The sequence below is a fragment of the Vigna unguiculata genome, chromosome 1 (assembly GCF_004118075.2).
Source record: "Vigna unguiculata cultivar IT97K-499-35 chromosome 1, ASM411807v1, whole genome shotgun sequence".
Lineage (NCBI taxonomy): Eukaryota > Viridiplantae > Streptophyta > Magnoliopsida > Fabales > Fabaceae > Vigna > Vigna unguiculata.
Genome location: NC_040279.1, coordinates 36,012,390 through 36,034,147, shown reverse-complemented (window position 1 = coordinate 36,034,147; position 21,758 = coordinate 36,012,390). Strand labels below are relative to the sequence as shown.

At 35.7% G+C, this 21,758-nt stretch overlaps 3 protein-coding genes across 5 annotated transcripts; 2 read left to right on the top strand and 1 right to left on the bottom strand.

The window, feature by feature from the left end:
* The first annotated feature begins 1,551 nt into the window (after window positions 1-1,551).
* On the top strand, window positions 1,552-5,105 carry LOC114193872 (receptor protein kinase TMK1-like). The gene is made up of 2 exons (XM_028083842.1): window positions 1,552-4,169; window positions 4,391-5,105. The coding sequence occupies exons 1-2, from the start codon at window positions 1,850-1,852 to the stop codon at window positions 4,897-4,899; spliced, it is 2,829 nt and encodes a 942-aa protein (XP_027939643.1). The 5' UTR covers window positions 1,552-1,849; the 3' UTR covers window positions 4,900-5,105.
* Window positions 5,106-8,000: 2,895 nt separating this feature from the next.
* LOC114191942 (mediator of RNA polymerase II transcription subunit 27-like) lies at window positions 8,001-11,443 on the bottom strand. 2 transcript variants are annotated; one of them, XM_028081405.1, is made up of 7 exons: window positions 11,041-11,443; window positions 10,753-10,918; window positions 9,653-10,100; window positions 9,185-9,244; window positions 9,028-9,096; window positions 8,885-8,928; window positions 8,001-8,805 (listed from the first exon to the last, which is right to left on the bottom strand). In XM_028081405.1, the coding sequence occupies exons 1-7, from the start codon at window positions 11,426-11,428 to the stop codon at window positions 8,637-8,639; spliced, it is 1,344 nt and encodes a 447-aa protein (XP_027937206.1). In that variant the 5' UTR covers window positions 11,429-11,443; the 3' UTR covers window positions 8,001-8,636. The 2 variants fall into 2 exon arrangements, with proteins under 2 accessions (XP_027937206.1, XP_027937215.1); XM_028081414.1 differs by having other exon boundaries at window positions 8,001-8,810; window positions 8,890-8,928.
* A 1,042-nt stretch (window positions 11,444-12,485) lies between these two features.
* Window positions 12,486-14,915, top strand: LOC114180352 (protein CHROMOSOME TRANSMISSION FIDELITY 7-like). 2 transcript variants are annotated; one of them, XR_003603682.1, is made up of 4 exons: window positions 12,486-12,932; window positions 13,007-13,509; window positions 14,011-14,187; window positions 14,274-14,915. XR_003603682.1 is itself a non-coding variant. In XM_028066658.1 (4 exons), exons 1-3 carry the CDS (start codon window positions 12,591-12,593, stop codon window positions 14,129-14,131), a joined length of 966 nt encoding a protein of 321 aa, XP_027922459.1. In that variant the 5' UTR covers window positions 12,488-12,590; the 3' UTR covers window positions 14,132-14,179; window positions 14,274-14,915. The 2 variants fall into 2 exon arrangements, 1 of the variants encoding a protein (XP_027922459.1); XM_028066658.1 differs by having other exon boundaries at window positions 12,488-12,932; window positions 14,011-14,179.
* The last annotated feature ends 6,843 nt before the right edge of the window (window positions 14,916-21,758 follow it).

The window sequence follows — 21,758 nt, the reverse complement described above, 5'->3', positions numbered from 1 at the left end:
GATAAGAAAAATGAGACAGGAGAAAAATGTAGCGGTGGAAAAGTCTACGCTTGATGAACCGACCTAAGCGAATGAAGGAGGAAAAACTGTTTTTTCTATCATACTGTGTTTAGAATTATGACTCTCCATAAACTCCTTTTGGGAACTTTTTTTGACCAAGATGAGTGTTATCTCAGCATATCTTCACCGAAAAATAAATGAGTCTTTATTTCGGCATTTCATTGACTTGAAAGGCTACATTGGAACTTATTTCTCACTAATCATATTTTGCAGTTGTTTGTAAAAGTTGTAAATGACCAATTTTGTGGATCTAGAAAATCAAATGGCTATCTTTTGGGAAGGAAATGCCTTATCTCCTTAAGGATTTGAAAGCAAATAAAGTCAATACTTTAAATATTAGGAAAGTTCCAAACAACGTTATTTAACTCTCGTTATCACATACTAAGGAATTATAATGGATTGAATGCATTACAAGAGAGTAATGAGAGAATAGTCACTTCATATAAAATCAACAAAAAATATCATCTCAATAATCTCAATATTAAAGACGATATTAGATAATTCACGTCAACTTATATATAAAATCAATTTTACATTATATAACTAGAACGATCTTATTTTACAAACTAGTTATTCGGAAATTACTTAAACATTAACTCATTTCCTAATATAATATCATAATTTATTATCTATCTGAATGAAACCTGTTAAATTACCACTCCATCTTTCTATGTAGACATTATGGTGATTGTAAAAAAAAAAAAACATAAATAACCTAGCTGACGCACAAAAGGACGGAAAATGATTAAATGTCATCTAGATTCTTAAATACTTTTTTACAATTAAGGTATCATCCAACAACCATTCTAGTTGAACCCTTCTAATTAGGTTAACTTATTCATTTTTACATAAAGAATCATATTCTACGTCTTAGCACATTATATATGAATTTATTATAAACGTTGCAATAAATTGCTCGTTGTCTAATTGTATTGTATTAACTTCACTTGAAAGGCAAAATTAACTTACATATTATAAGTATTTCTGTGATGTTGTGCAAAAATTCAACTTATTCTCTGATTTGTTTTTTATTTGATCATGTTAAGTGTAAAATAAACAATTGTGTTTACTTTTACCTAGTAATTACACTAGAAAATAGTCAATACTACTTATTTGTGATCTTTAGCTTCATGGGAAGAAATTAACTCATTTACATTCTTACAAATTAAAACATTTAAATATATATTATATTTTGGTAAAACTTTCACTTTTTATTATGGAAAAGTAAAACTTAAATGTTAAAGATGGATTTAGAATGTAACAAAAAACTAAATAGTTGAAGAAGATACAAAAGACGGAAGGATATTCACAAAAAGGAGAGAATAAAGACATATTTACTTTAGTCTATGAAATTATAAGCAATGCTCAAATTAATTTAAATTTATAAAATATTTTTTTTATGATTTCTGGTATAAAATGAATATTAAAAGAATATTACTAAATTTAGATGATGATTAAGATTAAAATAAAATAGCAGAATGGGGGTTGGGGGGTTTTCTTCTACCTCTTGGGGAGTGAAGGTGTCTGTGCGACTGTGTGGGGCCCGTCAAACCATTTCGTCCTTTGAAAAAATGAGGATGTGACTGAAACGAGGCTATCTGTGAGACCGTCGTAACGGGAATTGCGAAATTCTCAAAAGCAACACCCAACCTAAATTCTCACTTTTTCACTCATCTTCGCTTTTCCACTGCTTCTTTTGCTACCCGGATTCAACATGCGCCGCTTCAAATCCCGCCATTCACTACCCTACTTCCACTCTCTCAGATGAACCCAACATTCACGCGCCGCCATGTTCCGCTCTTCGCTTACTCTCCTCTTCACCCTCCTCTTTTCCCTCGCCTCTGCCGACCCGCACGACGTCGAAATACTGCGCCAATTCCGAAACGGGTTGGACAACCCGGAACTGTTGCCGTGGCCGGACAGCGGCGATGACCCGTGTGGTTGGAAGTACATTTTCTGCGACAATAAGAACCGCGTGAACCAGATTCAGGCGAAGGGGTTGAACCTGAGCGGTCCTCTTCCGCAGAACCTGAACCAGCTCACGAATCTCTTCAACGTGGGCCTCCAGAACAACAGGCTCAACGGCCCATTGCCCTCCTTCCGCGGCCTGTCAAATCTCAAATACCTGTATCTTGACAACAACAACTTCGACTCCATACCTTCAGATTTCTTCGATGGGCTCCAGAGTTTGGAAGTGCTCGCCTTGGATAATAATAACCTTAACGCCAGCTCCGGCGGCTGGCACTTACCGCAAACGCTCCAGGGTTCAACGCAGTTGACCAATCTCTCCTGTATGGGCTGCAACCTCACCGGCCCATTACCGGAGTTTCTCGGAAAAATGAACTCGCTGTCGTTTTTGAAGCTCTCCAGTAACAACTTGACCGGCGAGATTCCCCTGAGTCTAAACGGCTCTGCGTTGCAGGTTCTGTGGCTGAATAACCAGCAGGGGGAGCGTCTCACTGGAAGAATTGACGTTGTGGCCTCCATGGTTTCGCTCACGAGTTTGTGGCTTCATGGGAACTCATTCACTGGAACGATTCCCGATAACATTGGGGATATGAGCTCCCTACGGGAACTTAACCTTAATGGGAACAACCTCGTTGGGTTGGTTCCTCAAGGTTTGGGTGATTTGAAGCTGGACAAGCTGGACTTGAACAACAATCATTTTATGGGTCCGATTCCGAATTTTAAAGCGGCTCAAGTGTCTTATAATAATAACGATTTTTGTGTGAACAAGTCAGGGGTTCCTTGCGCGTTTGAGGTGATGGCGCTGTTGGGGTTTCTTGGGGGGTTGAATTATCCTGAGAATTTGGTTGACTCGTGGAGTGGGAATGATCCTTGTGGGGGTCAGTGGTTGGGCATAAAGTGTAATGTTGATGGAAAGGTGAATATGATTAATTTGCCTAATATGAATCTTAGCGGGAGTTTAAGCCCTTCTGTTGCGAACTTGGGTTCTCTTGTTGAGATTAGGTTGGGTGGGAATGATATTAGTGGTGCGGTGCCTGGTAATTGGAGTAGTTTGACATCTTTGACATTGTTGGATCTGAGTGGGAATAACATTTCTCCTCCATTGCCTTTGTTTAAGACTGGATTGAAACCTATTCTTACCGGGAATCCTCTCTTCAATGGTGGTGCGGAGAATCCTTCATCAGGGAGCAAGAACCCGTCATCTGGATCTGGGAATGTCGACCCTGCATCGGGTCAGTCCAATTCCAGTTCGAGTGATTCTCGTGAAACTAAGAAATCTAAACGGAAAGGGTTGGTTTCCATCGTTGCTCCGATCGCGGGTGTGGCAGCTGCGGCTTTTCTGCTCATTCCACTCTATGCATATTGTTTCAAGAGGAGGAAGGATGGCTTCCAAGCTCCAACCTCACTGGTAATTCACCCTAGGGATCCATCGGATTCGGACAGTGTTGTGAAGATTGCTGTTGCTAACAATACAAATGGAAGCATTTCCAATTTGACAGGGAGTGGTTCTGGGAGTAGGAATAGTAGTGGAATTGGGGAGTCTCACGTCATTGACGCTGGAAATCTTAGAATATCAGTCCAAGTTCTCAGGAACGTGACCAAGAATTTTGCGCCCGAGAATGAGCTTGGCCGTGGTGGATTTGGAGTTGTTTACAAGGGAGAGTTGGATGATGGAACTAAAATTGCAGTGAAACGAATGGAAGCTGGTGTGATCAGTAGCAAGGCATTGGATGAATTCCAGGCCGAGATTGCGGTTCTATCAAAAGTCCGGCACCGGCATCTGGTGTCTCTTTTGGGTTATTCTATAGAAGGTAATGAAAGGATTCTAGTGTATGAATATATGCCACAAGGGGCTCTAAGTAAGCATCTTTTCCATTGGAAAAGCTTTGAACTGGAGCCACTCTCTTGGAAGAGGAGGCTCAATATTGCATTGGACGTTGCCAGAGGGATGGAGTATCTTCATACGCTGGCTCACCAGAGCTTCATTCACAGAGATCTTAAGCCGTCAAATATCTTGCTTGCCGATGATTTCAGAGCAAAGGTCTCAGATTTTGGTTTGGTAAAACTTGCTCCTGAAGGTGAAAAATCTGTAGTTACCAGGCTTGCTGGGACTTTCGGATATTTGGCGCCAGAATATGCAGGTATTTTGTTTACTAGTTGAAGAAGGTTTAATCGTTGATGTCATCTATTTTAGTTCTTGTCAGCTTGTAATAGAGTGTCAGATTCTACGGGAATAACTAATTAACATTACAAAATTTAATAAATCGATTAGCATTATATGTCTTGTAACACAAACTTCAACTTTATTTGGTATGTTCAGATTTTATACTAATCCTGATTTGAATGTTCAAATATATTTCAGTGACAGGAAAAATCACTACTAAAGCAGATGTTTTCAGTTTCGGGGTTGTGTTAATGGAGCTATTGACTGGATTAATGGCACTTGACGAGGACAGACCTGAGGAGAGCCAGTACTTAGCAGCATGGTTCTGGCATATAAAATCAGATAAGAAGAAGCTAATGGCTGCTATTGACAAAGCCCTTGATGTTAAGGAAGAAACATTTGAGAGCATCTCCATCATTGCCGAGTTAGCAGGGCACTGCACTGCCAGAGAACCAAGCCAACGGCCAGAGATGGGTCATGCCGTAAATGTGCTGGCACCGCTTGTTGAAAAATGGAAACCCTTTGATGATGACACTGAGGAGTATTCTGGGATCGATTATAGCCTTCCCCTTAACCAGATGGTGAAGGGATGGCAAGAGGCAGAAGGAAAAGACATGAGTTATATGGACCTAGAAGACAGTAAGAGCAGTATCCCCGCAAGGCCTACTGGATTTGCAGATTCTTTTACTTCAGCTGATGGCCGTTGAAACAAATTGTTTGTTCTACCCTCTTTCCTTTTTGTTTTTCCAAATAGTTGTAGATAGCATGCTCCTTTCTTTCTGTCTATCTTAAAATGTCTGTCTTAAAATGTCGTGTGTATGCTTTGTATTTTCCACTATGACATTTAAGTGTTAATGGTTGTAGATATTGAGCCGCAATCAATCGTCAATGGTTTAGTTCATTTATTTATGTTTGAGTGATCTTTTGTCAACCTTATGTTGGTTGAGACTTTTGATGCGACCTTTTAAGCTGTGCCGTGGTGAATTGATGCAACGCAAACCCAAATGCATTGACATTATAAAAGTATTAATGTTAGGCGGGGATTTGTGGGAAGATATTTTGCCTGGTGCTCCTCCTTTATTCTTGTAGAGATGAATAGTGGAAAGTACTGTGATCAAATCGATGGTGTTATTGGAGAATCTCTTTATCCTCACCCGAGACATGACTGGTAAATTTCATGCATGAATTCACTTCTGAAAGGGTTGGATGGAGTTCAGTGGATAAGGTATTCATTGTGCACATATTGATGTAGATTTTGAATATTCTCTTAGTTATTGCGGAAGACACGGAGAGTGACATATTCGCCATGCTACTGTCTTTTGTTACTTGTATTTCCTTCTACTTTTGGTGCATTAAACTCTAATGGTGATGGGTTTTTGCCTTCTATGATTTTTTTGTTTCTTTGTAATAACTCATAATGCATTTACTATCAGTTGTTGACCTTTTATTGATTTTGCTGCTCTTGCATCCCTAAACAATAATTAAAAACTGGAGGAGGTGATTTTCCACGCACATTTTATTGATCCATGTTGCGTTCGTGTTTCTTTAAAGATGCATCATATTCGTTTTCAATATTTTGATAACGACTACTCAATCAAAAGTCCAGGCAATTGGAGGTACAGCATGATGTTGCATATCGTGTGAAAAATTTTATGATGAAATTGAGAGCAGGTAGTGACCAAAACTGAAGTTCGGGGATGTAACTTCATTCAGAAATGCTTGGAACTGCATAAGAGGCACGTGACTCGAACTAATATAACCAATGTTGGGTAGTTCGCACTCTGATGAAAGGTGGCATGCGTTGGTGACTAGTCTGTAACACGCATTAATTTTGGATCAGAGTGTGGCGTAGTATAATTGATTTGGAAAGTAGCCCCTAAAACTGTTAATTGTTTTGTTGAACTAGCAGTAAATGCGCAGAAATCCACCGGAAAATATCTTCCACACAAATCCCTTTCCTTTGTTTTTTTTCTTAACAATCTCGAAGCTTTCAAATCGGCTTTGGTGGCAACTTTGGAAGGAGCGAAAGACACGAAGCCATGTGCCATGTGCCATGTCTTTTCTTCCAATACTTATCTTGGGGGTTGGAGACTTGAAATTCCACTTAAAAAGGCTATAAATTAGTTATGGGGTGAGTACGTGATAGACACATGGTGTTCTGGGAGTTATGGTGGAGTCCAATTTAGATGTTAGTGGAGTTGGGTCCTTTGCAACTACGTTGTTGTCTGACATGGCAAGTGGTGAAGGGGGAAGCATGAAATAATTATCTGCCATGCAGTTGGCACACACATAAGTGTCTAGGGATGTGGGCGCAGAGGGTGTTGGTTCTTTTCAATGAGTGAGCCAAATGGCATCTCAAACTCAAATTGAGATGTCAGTTGAATGACCAACCTTTTGCCACGCACGAAGCTACTCCTGCCGACAACTGGCCCATGTGAGGATTACACGCCATTACATGCAATTATTGGTTCCCATCGATTCAATCCATCAGTGACAAAGTTGTAGTCGTGTCATGCCACTCTCGAGTTTTTTTTTTTTTTTTTTTTAATTTTTCTTGTTGTTTTCTGCATTTATTTATTTGATTGTTCGTTGCCACTAAAATTAAACACTCCTAAGTTTTTAATCATTTGTTGATAACGAGTCCTTATCAGATTATTGTTTTTTATTCTTTTCAAAGTGCCTCTGTTTCTCACGGATCACGGTAAGGGCTTTTGACTTTTGACTCTTACGCAAATCTATCAATATAAAAGTTTATGAAGAATTCATAGCGATTATAACCACATATAAGAACTATTAGAAGGATCACTGATCTCTGTTCATGGATTATATTTAATCTTGAATATCACTATCACATGCTCTACTCTTATTTTTTTTATTAGAATAATGGCTAATTATTCGTAATAAAATTAGAGATAAGTAAGTTAATCTTTATATAATCTTATATGTAAACTTCTTAACTTCATAATAACCACTAAATTCCTTATCCATTCCCTACAATAAACAACTAAACTTCTCCCAATTTCAACCTTGTTCCGAATCATTTTCACTATTATAGCCACAGCCATCAACCTTAAGGAAAATGGATGTATCAAAATCAACCACTGGTTGATTGGACATCAACACGAGGAGGTTTTCAAATTCTAAGAATTGAAATATCTCCAGCACCCACAAGTGAAGCTCCACTAGATTAAATTAACATAAGTACGGTCTTTTAAAGTATGTGCAAACAAACAACTGAACCCCAATCTCAAGAATTTTTTTCAAGATTTTCATGTCACCTGTAATCCATTATGACTTAGAAGTTTGAGTTAGAAAACCATAATGATTTTACATGATGTGAATGTGATACGTCTAAACTATAAACTGAGTGTTACTGGTGTTTTACTAACAATCATATGATACAAAGAACTCAAATAAGATTTTAAAATTGATGATTCTCACATACGTTAGATAGAAAAAAGAAAAGGGTACCTTTCTTCATTGCACAAATCATCCTGAGTGATCTTGAGTGCTCCCTTTGGAAATTAATTAGATAGAATGAAATGATAAGAAGATTTCACCTCCTTGACTAAGCGTTATCTCTTTCGTCGTGCATGAAAAAGATAAGATTTAGGTCATGATGGGAGCCTTATTTCACAGTGAATGCCAATCTTTTCTAAAACAAACTATTCCCGTAAAATAACAATTGTGATAAGCCCTTAATTGTTTATTTTCCTTAACAAATCACATGTCTATCACACGAGACATAAAACTTCAGTTTAATTTAAAATTAAAAAAGATGCAGACCTACAAAACAAAGACAGCATAATTAGAAATAAGATATGGCTTCTTATTTTCCTTTTGATCAATAAATTAATACTTAGGACCGATTCGGTTCCTGCAATAACAAGACTTGTCAATTCGATAATTTTAGCTCTGTCCAGCCAATAAACTGTTTTGCTATGGGTACATCATCCTCTCTCACAACACTTACATTCATAGAACCATGTACAGGTGGCTCAACCACAGATTCTCAGTTGCCCAGCAATTTTCCATTATATTTGGAAGGAGAAGGTGGTTGTGTATCGGCATAATATACTAAAACTCCTGGCACTTTCATGTAGCAAACACAGATCATAATTATCTTGTACCTTTTGCTTGAAGCCATGATCAGTGAGAACTTCCAGGTGTCCAAAGAACAAATCTCATAAAACGTGATCTGAGATATATCTTACGAGAATCAATAGATCCGACCACTTTTACGAGGCTTACATAAGAAGCTATACTCGATAATTTCCAGAAGATGCAATCCAAGAGATGAAATATATAGACCAGTTGTAAAGAAAACCCTTTACCAACTCATATCTTCCAATTCATGCACACAACAATGAGATGGAAACTCTAGCTCCTGGTAGATCCATATAGAATTGAGCACTTAGTTTATCTGAATCATAGGTAGATCCAGTTATATTTCCTCAGAAAGGCAGCCGATATGATAAGTCTTAGTATCAGAATTCTGGTCTTTTGAGGATATGCTTAAAATTTTTGAAAAGGAAAACTGCCAATAAGGTCGATGGACGGGAGGTAACAGTAGAGTTGATTTTTTATCCATTGCAAGTAGCCGTGAACATTTGCTGCACCACCAACAAATTGAGATCATTACATTTCCTAAAAGACAAGAAAATCTAAGGTTATGGAAACATTAAATTGAACCTGCATGGTTTTGAAAACAGAGTCTGGTAGCTGGAAATCCAGTGCTACAACACAAAAGGAAGAAAGCTAAGAAAACCTCAAATATATTAATAACTAATACCTCATAAAAAAACGAAGTATCTAGAAAAAGATAATTACAGTACCAAAAGACAATATAAACTGGTTTCAGTCTGGTTCCCGAGAAAGTACTGCAGAGCAGTCGCAGCATACTCCTGCAATGCAAGACAACTATAAGCTATAATAAAAAAGACATCAAAGAGTAACTAAAAGAATCAAATGACAAGCAACATAGACTGTTACCGTAATATGTCTAAACACATGATGAACTGAAAAACCCCTTGCATGCACGTAGCTTCCACTCTGTTAAGTAGTACACAGTTAAAACTGGAATATTCAGATGTAAAATCAAGCAAATTGATTATGAAATAACAAATAAGCCTTTTTTAAAATAAAAATAAGTCATATTGGAGCAAATAAATAAGTGCAAAACACCGAGGAGGTAAGAATTCCTCCTAAACTAAATACAGAAGTACGGAAAAAAAATCTGTCTCAACAAAGCTAACACTGATATACCACGGTCTTTTCTTCCTTGGCTGAGAATCATAAAAAGTCACATTATGGAAGGTTCGACGTCTAAATCAAGTAAGTCATTAAATGAGAAGTGCAACCCATCAAAATTTGTAATTCGCCATAAACTTCAGCAACAATAGAGTATTCGAAGAAGAGTTCCTAACATTTCTCATGTGACAGAAACACTGGAAGGTATACCTCATGTGGAGAAAAGAAAGCTACAGCGTCAGGATCCATGGAACCTGCAGGATGCAAGGATATAACAGCTCTGAAGATAGATGGGAATAACATTTCTATCACCGCAACCTTCTCTTCGGCAACGGTTCCAACTGATCCTAGCCTTAACTTATTAGAACCGTGATAGTTATGTTCCAGAGAACTCTCATTTGCCGATGAGCTAAGTGCGGAAGCTCTTTTTAACCAGTCCAATCGTTCAAAAGTTAAAATTTTCAGACTTGGCACATCCTTCTCTACAGACTTCAGAACATCAGGTAGCGTCCTTAAAAACCTAATTTCTTCCTTGGGATCCACTGTAATTTCTTCAGACCCACAACATTTCTTTGAAGCCGAGTCACTGGCCTCAAGTCCATCATCAAGATGTGGGAAAAAACGCCTTTTCTGATCAGTGAAGGCTTTGAGAGCTAACCTGGTATCATTAAAGTAACACAAATCAGCAGCATCGAGAATGACAAGTCAGCAACCAAGATCATTATATACCATAAACAAAACATAAAGAGAGGGGCCAAGTACTTCTTTGACAATTGTATTCAACAAAGTGGAGCAGCTAAATGTCGTGCAAAATATTGTTTGCAAGGATAACTGCAAAATTAAAGTCAATTTGAGACCAGAAAAATTTGGAGGCAAACTTGACGAAAGTGAACTGAGACGTCAGCAAAAACAGTACAGTCGTTAATAGTCTTTCTCTGTGTCTAACTGTCTACGATAAACAAACTAACTTACTAACATTAACTGTCACCATTTCTACACAACTTAGACTGAGGCGGTTAGCACGTAGCATAGGGTCATATCAATACGTATTCCGGATCGAATAGTAAAACTGGAAGATTAAGATATCAACTTATGCATGCACGCGTAATCATCAAAAAGAAAAAATCACTGGTCACAGAATACCAGATACCATCATTCGCTAAGCTGTCTTCCATATATTCAACACATCACCACCAAATAAACAAAACACGTTTGAATTTGAATCCATTGTTTTCCATCCTATTTCGTTATCCAAACACGGAAATTGAAATGGCATACAGAACTGAAGAATAAATTTAACAAAAACAAACCTAGTCCTGTCGACGGCAGAAGCGCCAGCTTGACCCGCAAGCTGTCGTTTCCACGCATAAGCAACCACAGCACCATCTGGACAAACAAGTGGCATATGCAAGCCCCAAAAGTCTTTCCTCGATCGAAGTGATTCACTGAGAACACCAGACTCTTCCAACTCCTTACCTACAAAACCGAAAAACCACGCAGAACTAATCATAAAAACGACGTTGCAGAGTGCAAACCAAAACCCTAATCCGCGGGAACAAAAAAAAAACAAAGGGGCACGAATGCAACAGCACGATTACCAAGCGATCGAAGGTCTTGAAGATACTGACGCATGCAGGCGTCTTCCTTGAGGAACATTTGGAGAGGCTTGTTGCCTTGGTGAGGCTGCGCTGCCGCGACGAATAGCGCTTCGAGGAGGCGGTCGGCGCCGATTCGGATGTCGGCGATGATTCGTTCGGCCTGTCCTAGCTTGTCCATTGCTTGAGCTACCTGCTTCGGCGGTGCCTCGGAAGCGGAGCCACCGGAGGAGGGAGGAGGAGTGGAGGTTGAGATGGGTGCCGTCGTGGCCTGCTGCTGCGTTTGTTGCATTTGCATTTGCATTTGGCACGCCCACAAAGAAAGTGAGTTTCGTCTTAGGTAGTACTTTCGTACAACACGGATTGGGCCTTCCTTCACCAGTAACGACATATAAACACATCAAACACAAGGCCCATCAACCACTTGCTTTCGTAATTTCTTATCAACGGTTTGTATATTATATACGCACTTAACTTTTTCCATAAATTCGCATTTGCAAAATGAGAAGTCTTGGATAAAGGATAAAATATAATAAAGCATAAAAAACACACTCTTAATTTAATTTAATTGATGAAAAATAAGAGAAAATTTTCAACTTGTATTAACACCATGATCGATAACAATATCTAATATTCAACTTCGTGCAAATTAATTACTTATATGTTATTTTATCTTATATTTTGTTATATATAGAAAGATTATATGGATGAAATTAAAAGTTATTTTTGTGAGATATCTATAATATCTATTATATATATATATATATAAATATATATATATATATATATATAAATAAATATATATATATATATATATATATATTTCTTATATCTTTTCAATTTGTTAAAATTTTAAATATCTATAATATTTCATATTATAATATGTGTCTCTTAATTTTCATAAAATCTGCATTCCAATTAAATCTACATCAAATTTTTAAGACTAAAATGCAGATTTAAATGAATATTTAATTTACTTGGTATATAATATATGAATATTGTTATAGGTTTACTATATTAAAAATAAGAGAAAAATTTATTTGACATCATTTGGCAATTTTTGTAAAAGTAAAATATTTTTAATAAAAATTAATTTTTATATTTTTAGAAAAAAAATGAATAGTAACAAAAAATAATGTAATAAGATAATAAAAAAAATATAATATCAAAACACCAATGTCCTAAAAATAAATACTATAGCAATTTTTTTTCATATTCACAATATAAATATAAAATAATTCTACACAGTCAATTAATATTTATATTATTTTTAGAATAACACCTATAAAAGATAAACAAAATTAATAATATCAATGAATGTATTATTTAAGTCTATTATAACCATTTAATAAAACTATATAATAACTTGTGTCTTTAATTTGTACCTAAATCTGAATTCATGAAATCATTACCTAGCTATATGTATGAAATAATTGGGTTTGGACATTGAAAAGAAACAACGCGGGGAAATTTAAAAACAGAACGAAAAGTTTTGGCGGCAAATGAAATAAAATCATCAATAACGCTGCCACAGGAGGAAGAAAGAATCAGAAATGCAGTCCAAGATCACCGCTTTCTTCACATCCAGCCCAGCTTCTTCTTCTCCCAACTATGACGATGATTTGTCAGTCTGGGAGAATCAGCAACACCACATCATCAACACCTACACCCGAAGGCGCCCAAACCCTAATGCTGGTACTTCGGATCCGAAACCAGCAACGCTTGTAAAAAACAAGAAGAGAAGCTACGCACAGTTTCACCTTGATTTTGGCCAATCCGATTTCCTCTTACGCGCGTGTTCTACGTGCGGCGTGAAGTTCACTCCCGGCGATCCACAAGACGAGAAATCCCACAACGAATTTCACAAATCATACACGCAGGGAATCCAATTCAGAGTTAGCTCTCCGCCTACACCCTCTTCTTTTGCCGATTATTATCCCCGATTTTATCTTATTTCCTTATTCTGCAGGGTTGGACCAAAGAAAATGTTATTTCTCTACCCGGTTTGGACTCGGGTCGGGTCGTTTTGTTCTCGGAGCTCGACCCGTTTTCTCACAGGAAGAAAGTTGAAGAGGTGGTGAGGATGATGGAAATTGAGATTGGAAGTGGGTGGATACTTCATGAGCGCTGTAAAGTGTATCTGTTTGTTTATCTTAACAGGGTTGCTGGATGTCTCGTTGCAGAACCAATTGAAAAGGCATTCAAAGTTGTGTCTTGCTCTGATGCTGGACCTGTTCATAGCGCGAAGAAAAGGGGAGTGACGACGCGTTCTACAACTCTTCAGTTTGGGAATGTTATTTTTCAAAGGGAGACCCAAAGAAAAGTTGTTAATGTGAGTGATTCTGAAAAGATGGAAGGGGCAATCTTCTGTGACAGCGAACCAACTGCTGCTGCTTGTGGCGTTAGGGCCATTTGGATTACTCCCTCCAACAGAAGAAAAGGCATTGCAACCCAATTGCTAGATGCAGTGAGGTAACTTCAATTAAATTTGGATTCAATTGACCCTCTGGCATGTGCACCCCAATTCATCATTAGTTTCATTATGGAATCTTCAAATATTTTATATAAATTCAATAAGTTCATAGGTAATGCAAGACCTCTAACGAATATTATTTCTCTTTTAAGTCCTAATGCTAACTGCATGGAACGAGTGCTAAGTGGTTGGGAAAATGTGTTTGATTTTACAAAAAGGAAGTATGATAATTGATTTTGTATCATTTCAATGTGATTTTAGAAAATATATAGATGCCTAGTTATTTTCTAATTTGACAAGAAGTGATAACTAGTTCTGTGTTGGATTAAAAGGGATATATCGAAGTCTTGTATCAAATTGACTTTTAGAATAAAGACATTAAAACACATCAATTTATCTCCAAATTATTTTTTTAAACACTCATCTAAACGTACATTTAATTATTCTTCAACCATTTCCTGGCCTAGTGATTTGAACTTCCTGATTTGAATTGGTTGCAGGAAGAGTTTTTGTCCCGGTCTTGAGCTTGGACGTTCCCAGTTAGCATTCTCCCAGCCTACCTCTGCTGGAAAGGCATTAGCAACTAGTTATACTGGCACTAGGTCATTCTTGGCCTATTAAAGCCAACAAAACAGTTTATTAGTAATTCACTCTCTTGACTGTCAATAGGTACAAACGTAAGCTATTATTCTTGTAAAGTGTAACCTTTTTTAGCTCATATAAGCTATGAGTCTCTTATCTCATTTTTTTTTGTTGGTTCAAGGCTTTGTCATTGTGAGTTGATTTTACCATTTACTTCTCGAGAGCCCTCATCTGCAAGAAGTCTCTAATATTGGAACAGAATTGGTGGCTGGAGTTTATCAGGGCCAGCAGAATAATGCTTTTAAGCAGCCCCAACAGGCCTGGGAGAACCAGAATCAAGGACAGCAGCAGCAGTATAGTTCTGGAGGGAGACATATACCTAAATGAGATATGTGCCACCACCACATCTGCAAACACAGTTGTTTGTCTAGCAGCCCTATAATCAAATGCAAAAGATCAATCAACAGGCTCAACAGTTCAAGCAGAATGTAGGATCCAATCCTGGACAGTTCCAGCAGTTTGGACAATCAGGTTTTACTCTACCACAGCAAGCCAAAGTTGATCCAACAATAGAAGCTACGATTCAAGATTTAAAAACTCAAATTGGACAACTTGCTACTGCCGTGAATGAACTGGTTCAACAGAAGTCAAGTGCGATTCCTTCTCAAACAGTGGTCAACCAAAAAGCAAGTCAAGAGTAGTGATAGATCAGTGTGGGGATGTTTCAGATTCATTCTTTGTAATTATCATTTAGTTTGAACATTTTCATTTGATTTTTTTGCTTTTTCCAAGAACCAATTTTAATTCTCTATTAACATGTGAATAATTCTCCCCCACACCACATATAATGTAAATTCAAGTTGGCGGGGAGCTTTCTCTGCCGTTTTAGTTTGCTTTTACTGGTTTGCCGTTACTTCTGCATTTCTTCTCTGTTTTAGTTAGCTAGGATTAGATACTAGGTCTGTTCTTAGTTTTAATTTCGTATTTGGTTATCTTTTAGTTAGATTCACTGTTTAGTAATTGTATCAGTAACTTCATTAATATGTCCGCCACTCCGGCTTGTATTGTGGCATTCCAGAATCTTCACTGTAGTGGGACATAATTGACATTTTTTACAAACAAGTATGAAATTGACTTTCGAATAAATAAGTATCATCTTACTAATTAAATTTAATATATATTTTTTGTAATTTTATTTTAAAACTTTAAAAATTATTCTTATTTTTTAAATATTTGTATGTATCTACGTATATACATGGATATTTTGTAAAATACATGTGGATATTTTGTAAAGAAATATCGATAAATAAACAAATAGGTAAACAAGAAGATAATGAATAATTTTTTTTATTGCGAATTAGATCGCGGATAAACATTGGTATTCGATCTCTTACTATTAACATTTCTAACTATAACATATAAATATAATTTTGTAAATAAATTATTTATGTAACTATAATAATAATTATATTAATTTTTTTAGTAAAAATTAAAAAAACAACGTTTTCGTTGGGGAAGAATCGTAGGGTACGAGAAGGTTTAAAATAGTCAAGTTTGTAAGATTCTATGCAGACATTTTAATTATGTTCACTTTTATCTTCATTTCAGTGTAAACGTATTTTTAAATATTCATTTATATCTTATTGGTATTAGAGATTTAGGAATTTATTATTCTAAAATTGATAATAGATTAATTTAGAATGAACAAACGAAATTAACCAGTAAATTATTAAATAATTAGATTTTCGAAATTTTTTGTACCTTATTTTTTGAATATTGTTTTTATTTCAACAAATAGTAATATATTTTCAATATGTTGGAATATTTATGTCAGATAAGCTTTTAGACATATCTTTTAAAAACACTCTTTTTGACACGAAATGCCTAATAAATAGTCTTTTCCTTTTAAGGTCCCAAAGAATTGTCTTAAACTTAAAATCAATTAGTACAGATCAAATTCAATATCCAAAAGATTAACAAAATATATAAGCCACCGAACAATTTCCAAAACAATTAGTAAAACATGGAAAATAAAAAGTTGACCATTAACTAATTATGCTTTTCATATTACGATGATGTCTGTCATATACACCTAAAACAAATCACCACAGGCAGCAAAACAAACAGTTACCAAATGCTCACCAAAATTAACCCTTTTAGGAAATATTTTAGTTGTAATATCGTCAACTTTAACTCATTATGATTTAACATCTCCTGTTCCTTTCAACAAACCCTAATATATATATCAAGTCAAATATCATCATCATCATCAACAACGACATTCCTCCCTTCTTTTCACCGACCCAAATCTGAATTTCTGCAAACCCTAATCATGTCCGTTTCAACACCTCCAGTTGAATCAAGGATCCAATTCTCTCCTCTCCCTCAAGAAATTCAGGAACACCATCTTGAGATCAATGATCATCACATAATGATGGAGTCATGCGAAGAAGAACAATTCGATTGGGATGGTCTCGTGATTTTGCTACGCTTGACCCTGCTTGCAATATTGTTCGTCGGACTTACCCTTCACCATAGGCAAAAGCAATTATACCAACCAACCTTTGATCCCATCCCGCCCAAGTTCTTCCTCGACTCGTTTCACGTTCCTCATCTCGAAGTTTCCGAGGCCGAGGTGTCATCCACATGGGACGCGACCGTAACCATATGCAACGTCATGAACTACTCCAACATCAACATCCTAACCCTGCAAGCGAAAATAAGTTACGAGGAAAATGAAACGTTGGCTGTGATCACTCCCATTATGTTACCGAATGCAGTTTTGTTGTTGGAAAATGAGACGACAAAAACGTTGCATTTGAAGTGGAGTACGACTGGGTGGGAAGCGGACCAACCCATTGTGGATGACACGGTGGTTCAGGCTATTGGTAAAGATATTGAAAGAGGAAATACGAGATTTAGTTTACACATGATTATTGTAGGAGAGGTTTGGTTGGACGATGGGTGGGTCAAAACTTTTATGATGTATCCTAAATGCACTAATTTGGTGGTAAATGTTGTAGCGGGGGTAACACAACAACATCAATCGTTGACCACAACCCTAAAGAATGTGTAGGTGTTGTTCAATGGGGGTCTGTAAAAAACACATTCTAATGTATTAATTCTTTGACTAATTCCATGTGATTCTATTCGCACCATCACACAATTTGAAAAGTTGACGAAAATTCATTTAACTTAGTAAATAAGCATAGTTAAGAATATATAATATATGGTCATTAATCGATAAAAATACATAAAAAAGGACTTCCACTAAAACTAAAATAAGATTGCATCAACTAAAATTAGTAGCTAGGAGTTCTGACCTTATCTAATCGTGTTAGTAATAATTTTATCTATCTATAAATCTCTACGCATAATTCAAACTCTTCAAAATAAATTGGGATGATAATAAATACGAGAACCTAACAAAATTGCAATTCAAAGGGTCACAATATTCAGATTTAAACCCTCCATTGATCATATTTTTTTAAAATCTTATTTAAGTCATCAAATTTTCATTTTATAATTTGGTCATTTTAAATTGAGACCGATTAAAATCTGATGACATAATTGAAATTTTTGTAAAAAACAAAAATCAAGTGAGAGTTTAAACCTATTATTTAAAAGTGAATGGAGGAATGAGTAAAATAGATAAAAATGAAAATTGAAAAACTGATTTTATTAGATATTGACCTAAACTAACTACAAGTGCTTAGCTTGACTAAATGGATTTAATTAGATAAACATATTAATAATTTTGTTGTTTTTTATCAAAAGTATAAAAATAAATATATTTACTGTATTAAATTTTAAAAAATAAAGTTTTGTTATCTTCATAATTATTTACTAAACAGAAAATTAACTAAAAAATAGCTATTATTATTATAGAAGAAAACAATTATTGTAAGTCTAATTGTTAAATAAATAATTTTTTGTACTAAAAATAGAATTATTTGTTTTTTATTTAGGTTTATTTTCTTCCACTTATCGGTAAACATAATTTTTGAAAGATAATCAACATCTATTTTCACATATACACAACACAACCATCAAAATAAGTTGGATATATCTTGTAAAACAACTTGACAACACCATGAAGAAGTCCACTACGCATGAAGAAGTAGCTCATAAGAGAACTAAGTGGAGTAGTAACTTTCTAAGTCAGAAAGAGAATTTTGTTCTGAACATTTCGTTTGCTGCTAAACTTTTCTTTGGCCTTTTACATTCACTAATCGTTACTTTTGGTAAATGCCATTGCATCACTTTCCAATAATAATCTACTAAACATGAGAAAAAAAATATTTTTCTTCCTTTTTCTTTGTATGTCGACCTTATTTCGAGGGTGGATCCATTTTTTCTTTAATGTTTCTTTTCATTTCTCCCGTTTCAATTATTATTTTATTTCCAATCTTTTCTTTCTTCTCCCACTTTAACTGCTTGATATTAAACATACTATAAATAAGTTATTGACTCCTTTTACCCACTATACTTTTCTAACAATAGATTTCATAAATAGTAAAAGTTTTAGTGTTTCTTTTTCTCACGTTAATTTCTTCCTGTTAGCAACTCCAGAAACATTATATATATATCAATGGAGAAAACTAAAGACATTAATTAGGTGTAGGAAATCGAACACCCTCTTTCCCGTGCAAAAGATGGCCAACGAATTTAGGGTTCGTTTACGCCATTTCCAGAATATGCAATATCATATAATCCTCTGACCCTTCTCTTCTCCCCACCCATTCCTTTCTCTGCGTAACTCGCCCATCTTCATTTGTAGATCCGAAGCTATACCCATGATGGCCTCCTCGACAGCCACTAACGTACAACCTCAAAACGAGCGAGGCCATGTTTATAGATTTTCCCCTGTTCCCCAATCAGAAACTGATCGTGTAATCCACGAACACCAACCGGTATCAGTTTCCGTGCAATCCAGCGGCACAACGTCAGGTTCAGCCATGCCGCAGAATTATTACACGGAAGAAATATTCAGCATCAGCTCACGCGCCTGCGAACTGATTCAAGATTGCCTGGGCCTCATGTTGTTGATGATGCTAGTATTTCTGCCATTATACAAGCGCTTGTGGACGCCGAATGAAAACCCTGTTGCCCCGATTTTCGTTCTGAATTCGATGTACCTTTCGAACTTCACCACAGGCAGCGGAGGGGTCTCTGCCACGTGGGATGCGAAGTTTACGGTGACAAACGCGAACGTGTCGAGCATCTACTTCCGGGACATTCACTTCACCATATTCTATAAACGGAACCCAGAAGATGCGATTTCTGTGGCGTCTTCTTACCCGTTTTACTTGGAGAAGGGGGAGTATGTGAAGCTGCATTTGAAGTTCACGAGTGAACCCTTGGTGGAGAAATGGTTGGTGGAGGAGATGGGAAAAGATAAGATGAAAGATGGGTCATTGAGCTTCGGAATGCAAGTGAAGGTGGAGGCGATTTACTATGGAGAAACATGGGTCGCAGATGTACTGATGAGTCCTCATTGTGAAGACTTAAAGGTTCAGTTTCTGGCTGGTAAGAATTCGGGAAGGTTGGGTAACCCTAATCGGAGATTCACCATCCCTATACATTGGAAGCCATTCTCTTTCTTTTGATTAAACTTATAAACATTTCTGCGATTGATCTACTAGCTAAGTACGTAGGTTGGCTCTGAAGCTTAAGAGTTTTGTAATCCTTCAGGTCGTGTACCAATTTTTATTTAGCTGATTCATTTGGCTAAATGCTAGTAAATCACTTATATATACAGGCTTCCATTTTTACACTTTTCTTTGCTGTCTTTTTTATTTTCTTTTCTTTGCTCTGTAGTCACTAAAAAACGAAGGTGGAAAGAAGAAGAAATAGTAATAATATTATAAGTGGTTTGATAAAATAGAAAATAACTCGACAGTTAAAAGATGGGTGGAAAAAAGTTTTAAATGGAAATATAAAGAATTATAACTAATAGGATTAATTATATTATAAATTTAGTTTCTAATAAAGTTTTTGTTGAATTTTATTTTACTTTATATTTACTCCATTCCAATATAGGTCATCATCACATGTGATAGAAAATATATGGATTATTATTATAAAAACTTAGAGATGCAAGAAGTTTAAAAATATTTTAGCCTTAAATAAATTATCGTGAAACAATATATCTTTTAGGGACCAAATGTACAAATGTAAGATTTTTTTTAAAACGAAGATAGCTGCTTCAAAAAAAAATTGCGTGGCCAAAACATTGTAATGGATGAGATTAACTGACGGTAATGGACAGAGTGGGAACGATCTCGCTATTCCATATCATTCTAAGATTAAAAAATTCATTCTATTTTCCATATTTATATTTAACAAAAAAAATTAAATTAAAATACTAAATAAAATTTCTTAAGAATCAAAATATTTATTAAATTTATATACATAGTTAATAAAATTTGTAAACATTTTTGAAAAAATATAAGAAAAAATAAATATTCAAATTAAAAAATATTTTAAACATATGTATACTTTAATTTTTAATTTCTAATAAAATATTTTTTTATATACTAATCAAAGTTATAATACATCACTCAAAATCGCAAAGAATAAAGATTAACTAATAATAATAGAATTTTAAAATAGATATTTTATCATTTAAACTTTAATATGTGTTGAACTATGATAAAAAAAATCATGACAATTACATTACATTGTTATGTTATAGTAAATAATTTTCTTTATACAATTATAGTAATAAAATTACATCGTATGTGTTAGAAAATAAAAATAATTTTTAAAAATATCAAAATAGTATTGTAAATGATAAAAATAAAAATATTAAAAAATGATCAAATGTGTCTTAAAAACAATTTGAAAAATTATTGACTAAGATCACATAAAGGAAATAAATTATTGTGTACATAAGGATGTGACAAGATGAAAAAAACTCACTAGTGTAATAAGGACTTTTGGCCCCAGTTATTTTTGTCATTCTGCCTCGGTTTTAGAACCGAGGCATATTGGGGTGAGGCCAAAAAGAGTACCTTTTGACCTCGGTTATTATCTGATGCCGTAAAAATACTTTTCTATCTCGATTGCAGAGAAATCGGAGCCATAGGTTCAACAATATTTTTTTAATTAAAAATTTCGCAGAGTCTTTGACCTCGATTATGTAAGAACTGAAGCCATATACCCCGTCTGTACCCGTCTTGTTGCAGCGGAAAGTAATCATTGACACCCGTAGAAACAAAAAACAAGGATTCATCATGTTCTCGGTTTAAGCAAACTGTCTCGTGTCACCAATGTGTTTGCAAAACGTCTCCAAGAACTTCAAAGACTTGCAAATGAGGTGTGTTCTGCTTTGCATGAAGGAATTCAACCCACAGGTGTTGCTGTTGTGCTTCAATGCAAACACATTCCCTTTCCAGACATAGAATCAAACTCTTTTGGCTCAAACCACAAAGGGGTGGTGGGAATACTGGTTTCTTCAGGCTTTGGTGTTTTTGAAAACAAAGATGCAAATTTGTGGGCTGACTTTTTTGGCCTCCTTAACTTTAGAGGCATTGACAAGGACAAAATTCTTGATAAGGGGTCAATGGACGACCAATGTTAGTGTCCTTCTTTGTCTTCTAAAGTTTCATCCAAGAATGAAGAGCTGAACTCTGTCATGCTCACTACAGTAGCTTCAATTCTC

Coding starts and splice junctions, on each gene's coding strand:
- LOC114193872 (XM_028083842.1), top strand. CDS start 1,850: ATGTTCCGCTCTTCGCTTACTCTCCTCTTCACCCTCCTCTTTTCCCTC. Junction 4,170..4,390: donor TTTGGCGCCAGAATATGCAG/GTATTTTGTTTA, acceptor AATATATTTCAG/TGACAGGAAAAATCACTACT.
- LOC114191942 (XM_028081405.1), bottom strand. CDS start 11,428: ATGTCGTTACTGGTGAAGGAAGGCCCAATCCGTGTTGTACGAAAGTAC. Junction 10,919..11,040: donor TCAAGACCTTCGATCGCTTG/GTAATCGTGCTG, acceptor TCGGTTTTGTAG/GTAAGGAGTTGGAAGAGTCT. Junction 8,806..8,884: donor CTGTTTTCAAAACCATGCAG/GTTCAATTTAAT, acceptor TTGGTGGTGCAG/CAAATGTTCACGGCTACTTG.
- LOC114180352 (XM_028066658.1), top strand. CDS start 12,591: ATGCAGTCCAAGATCACCGCTTTCTTCACATCCAGCCCAGCTTCTTCT. Junction 12,933..13,006: donor CGCAGGGAATCCAATTCAGA/GTTAGCTCTCCG, acceptor CTTATTCTGCAG/GGTTGGACCAAAGAAAATGT. Junction 13,510..14,010: donor CAATTGCTAGATGCAGTGAG/GTAACTTCAATT, acceptor AATTGGTTGCAG/GAAGAGTTTTTGTCCCGGTC.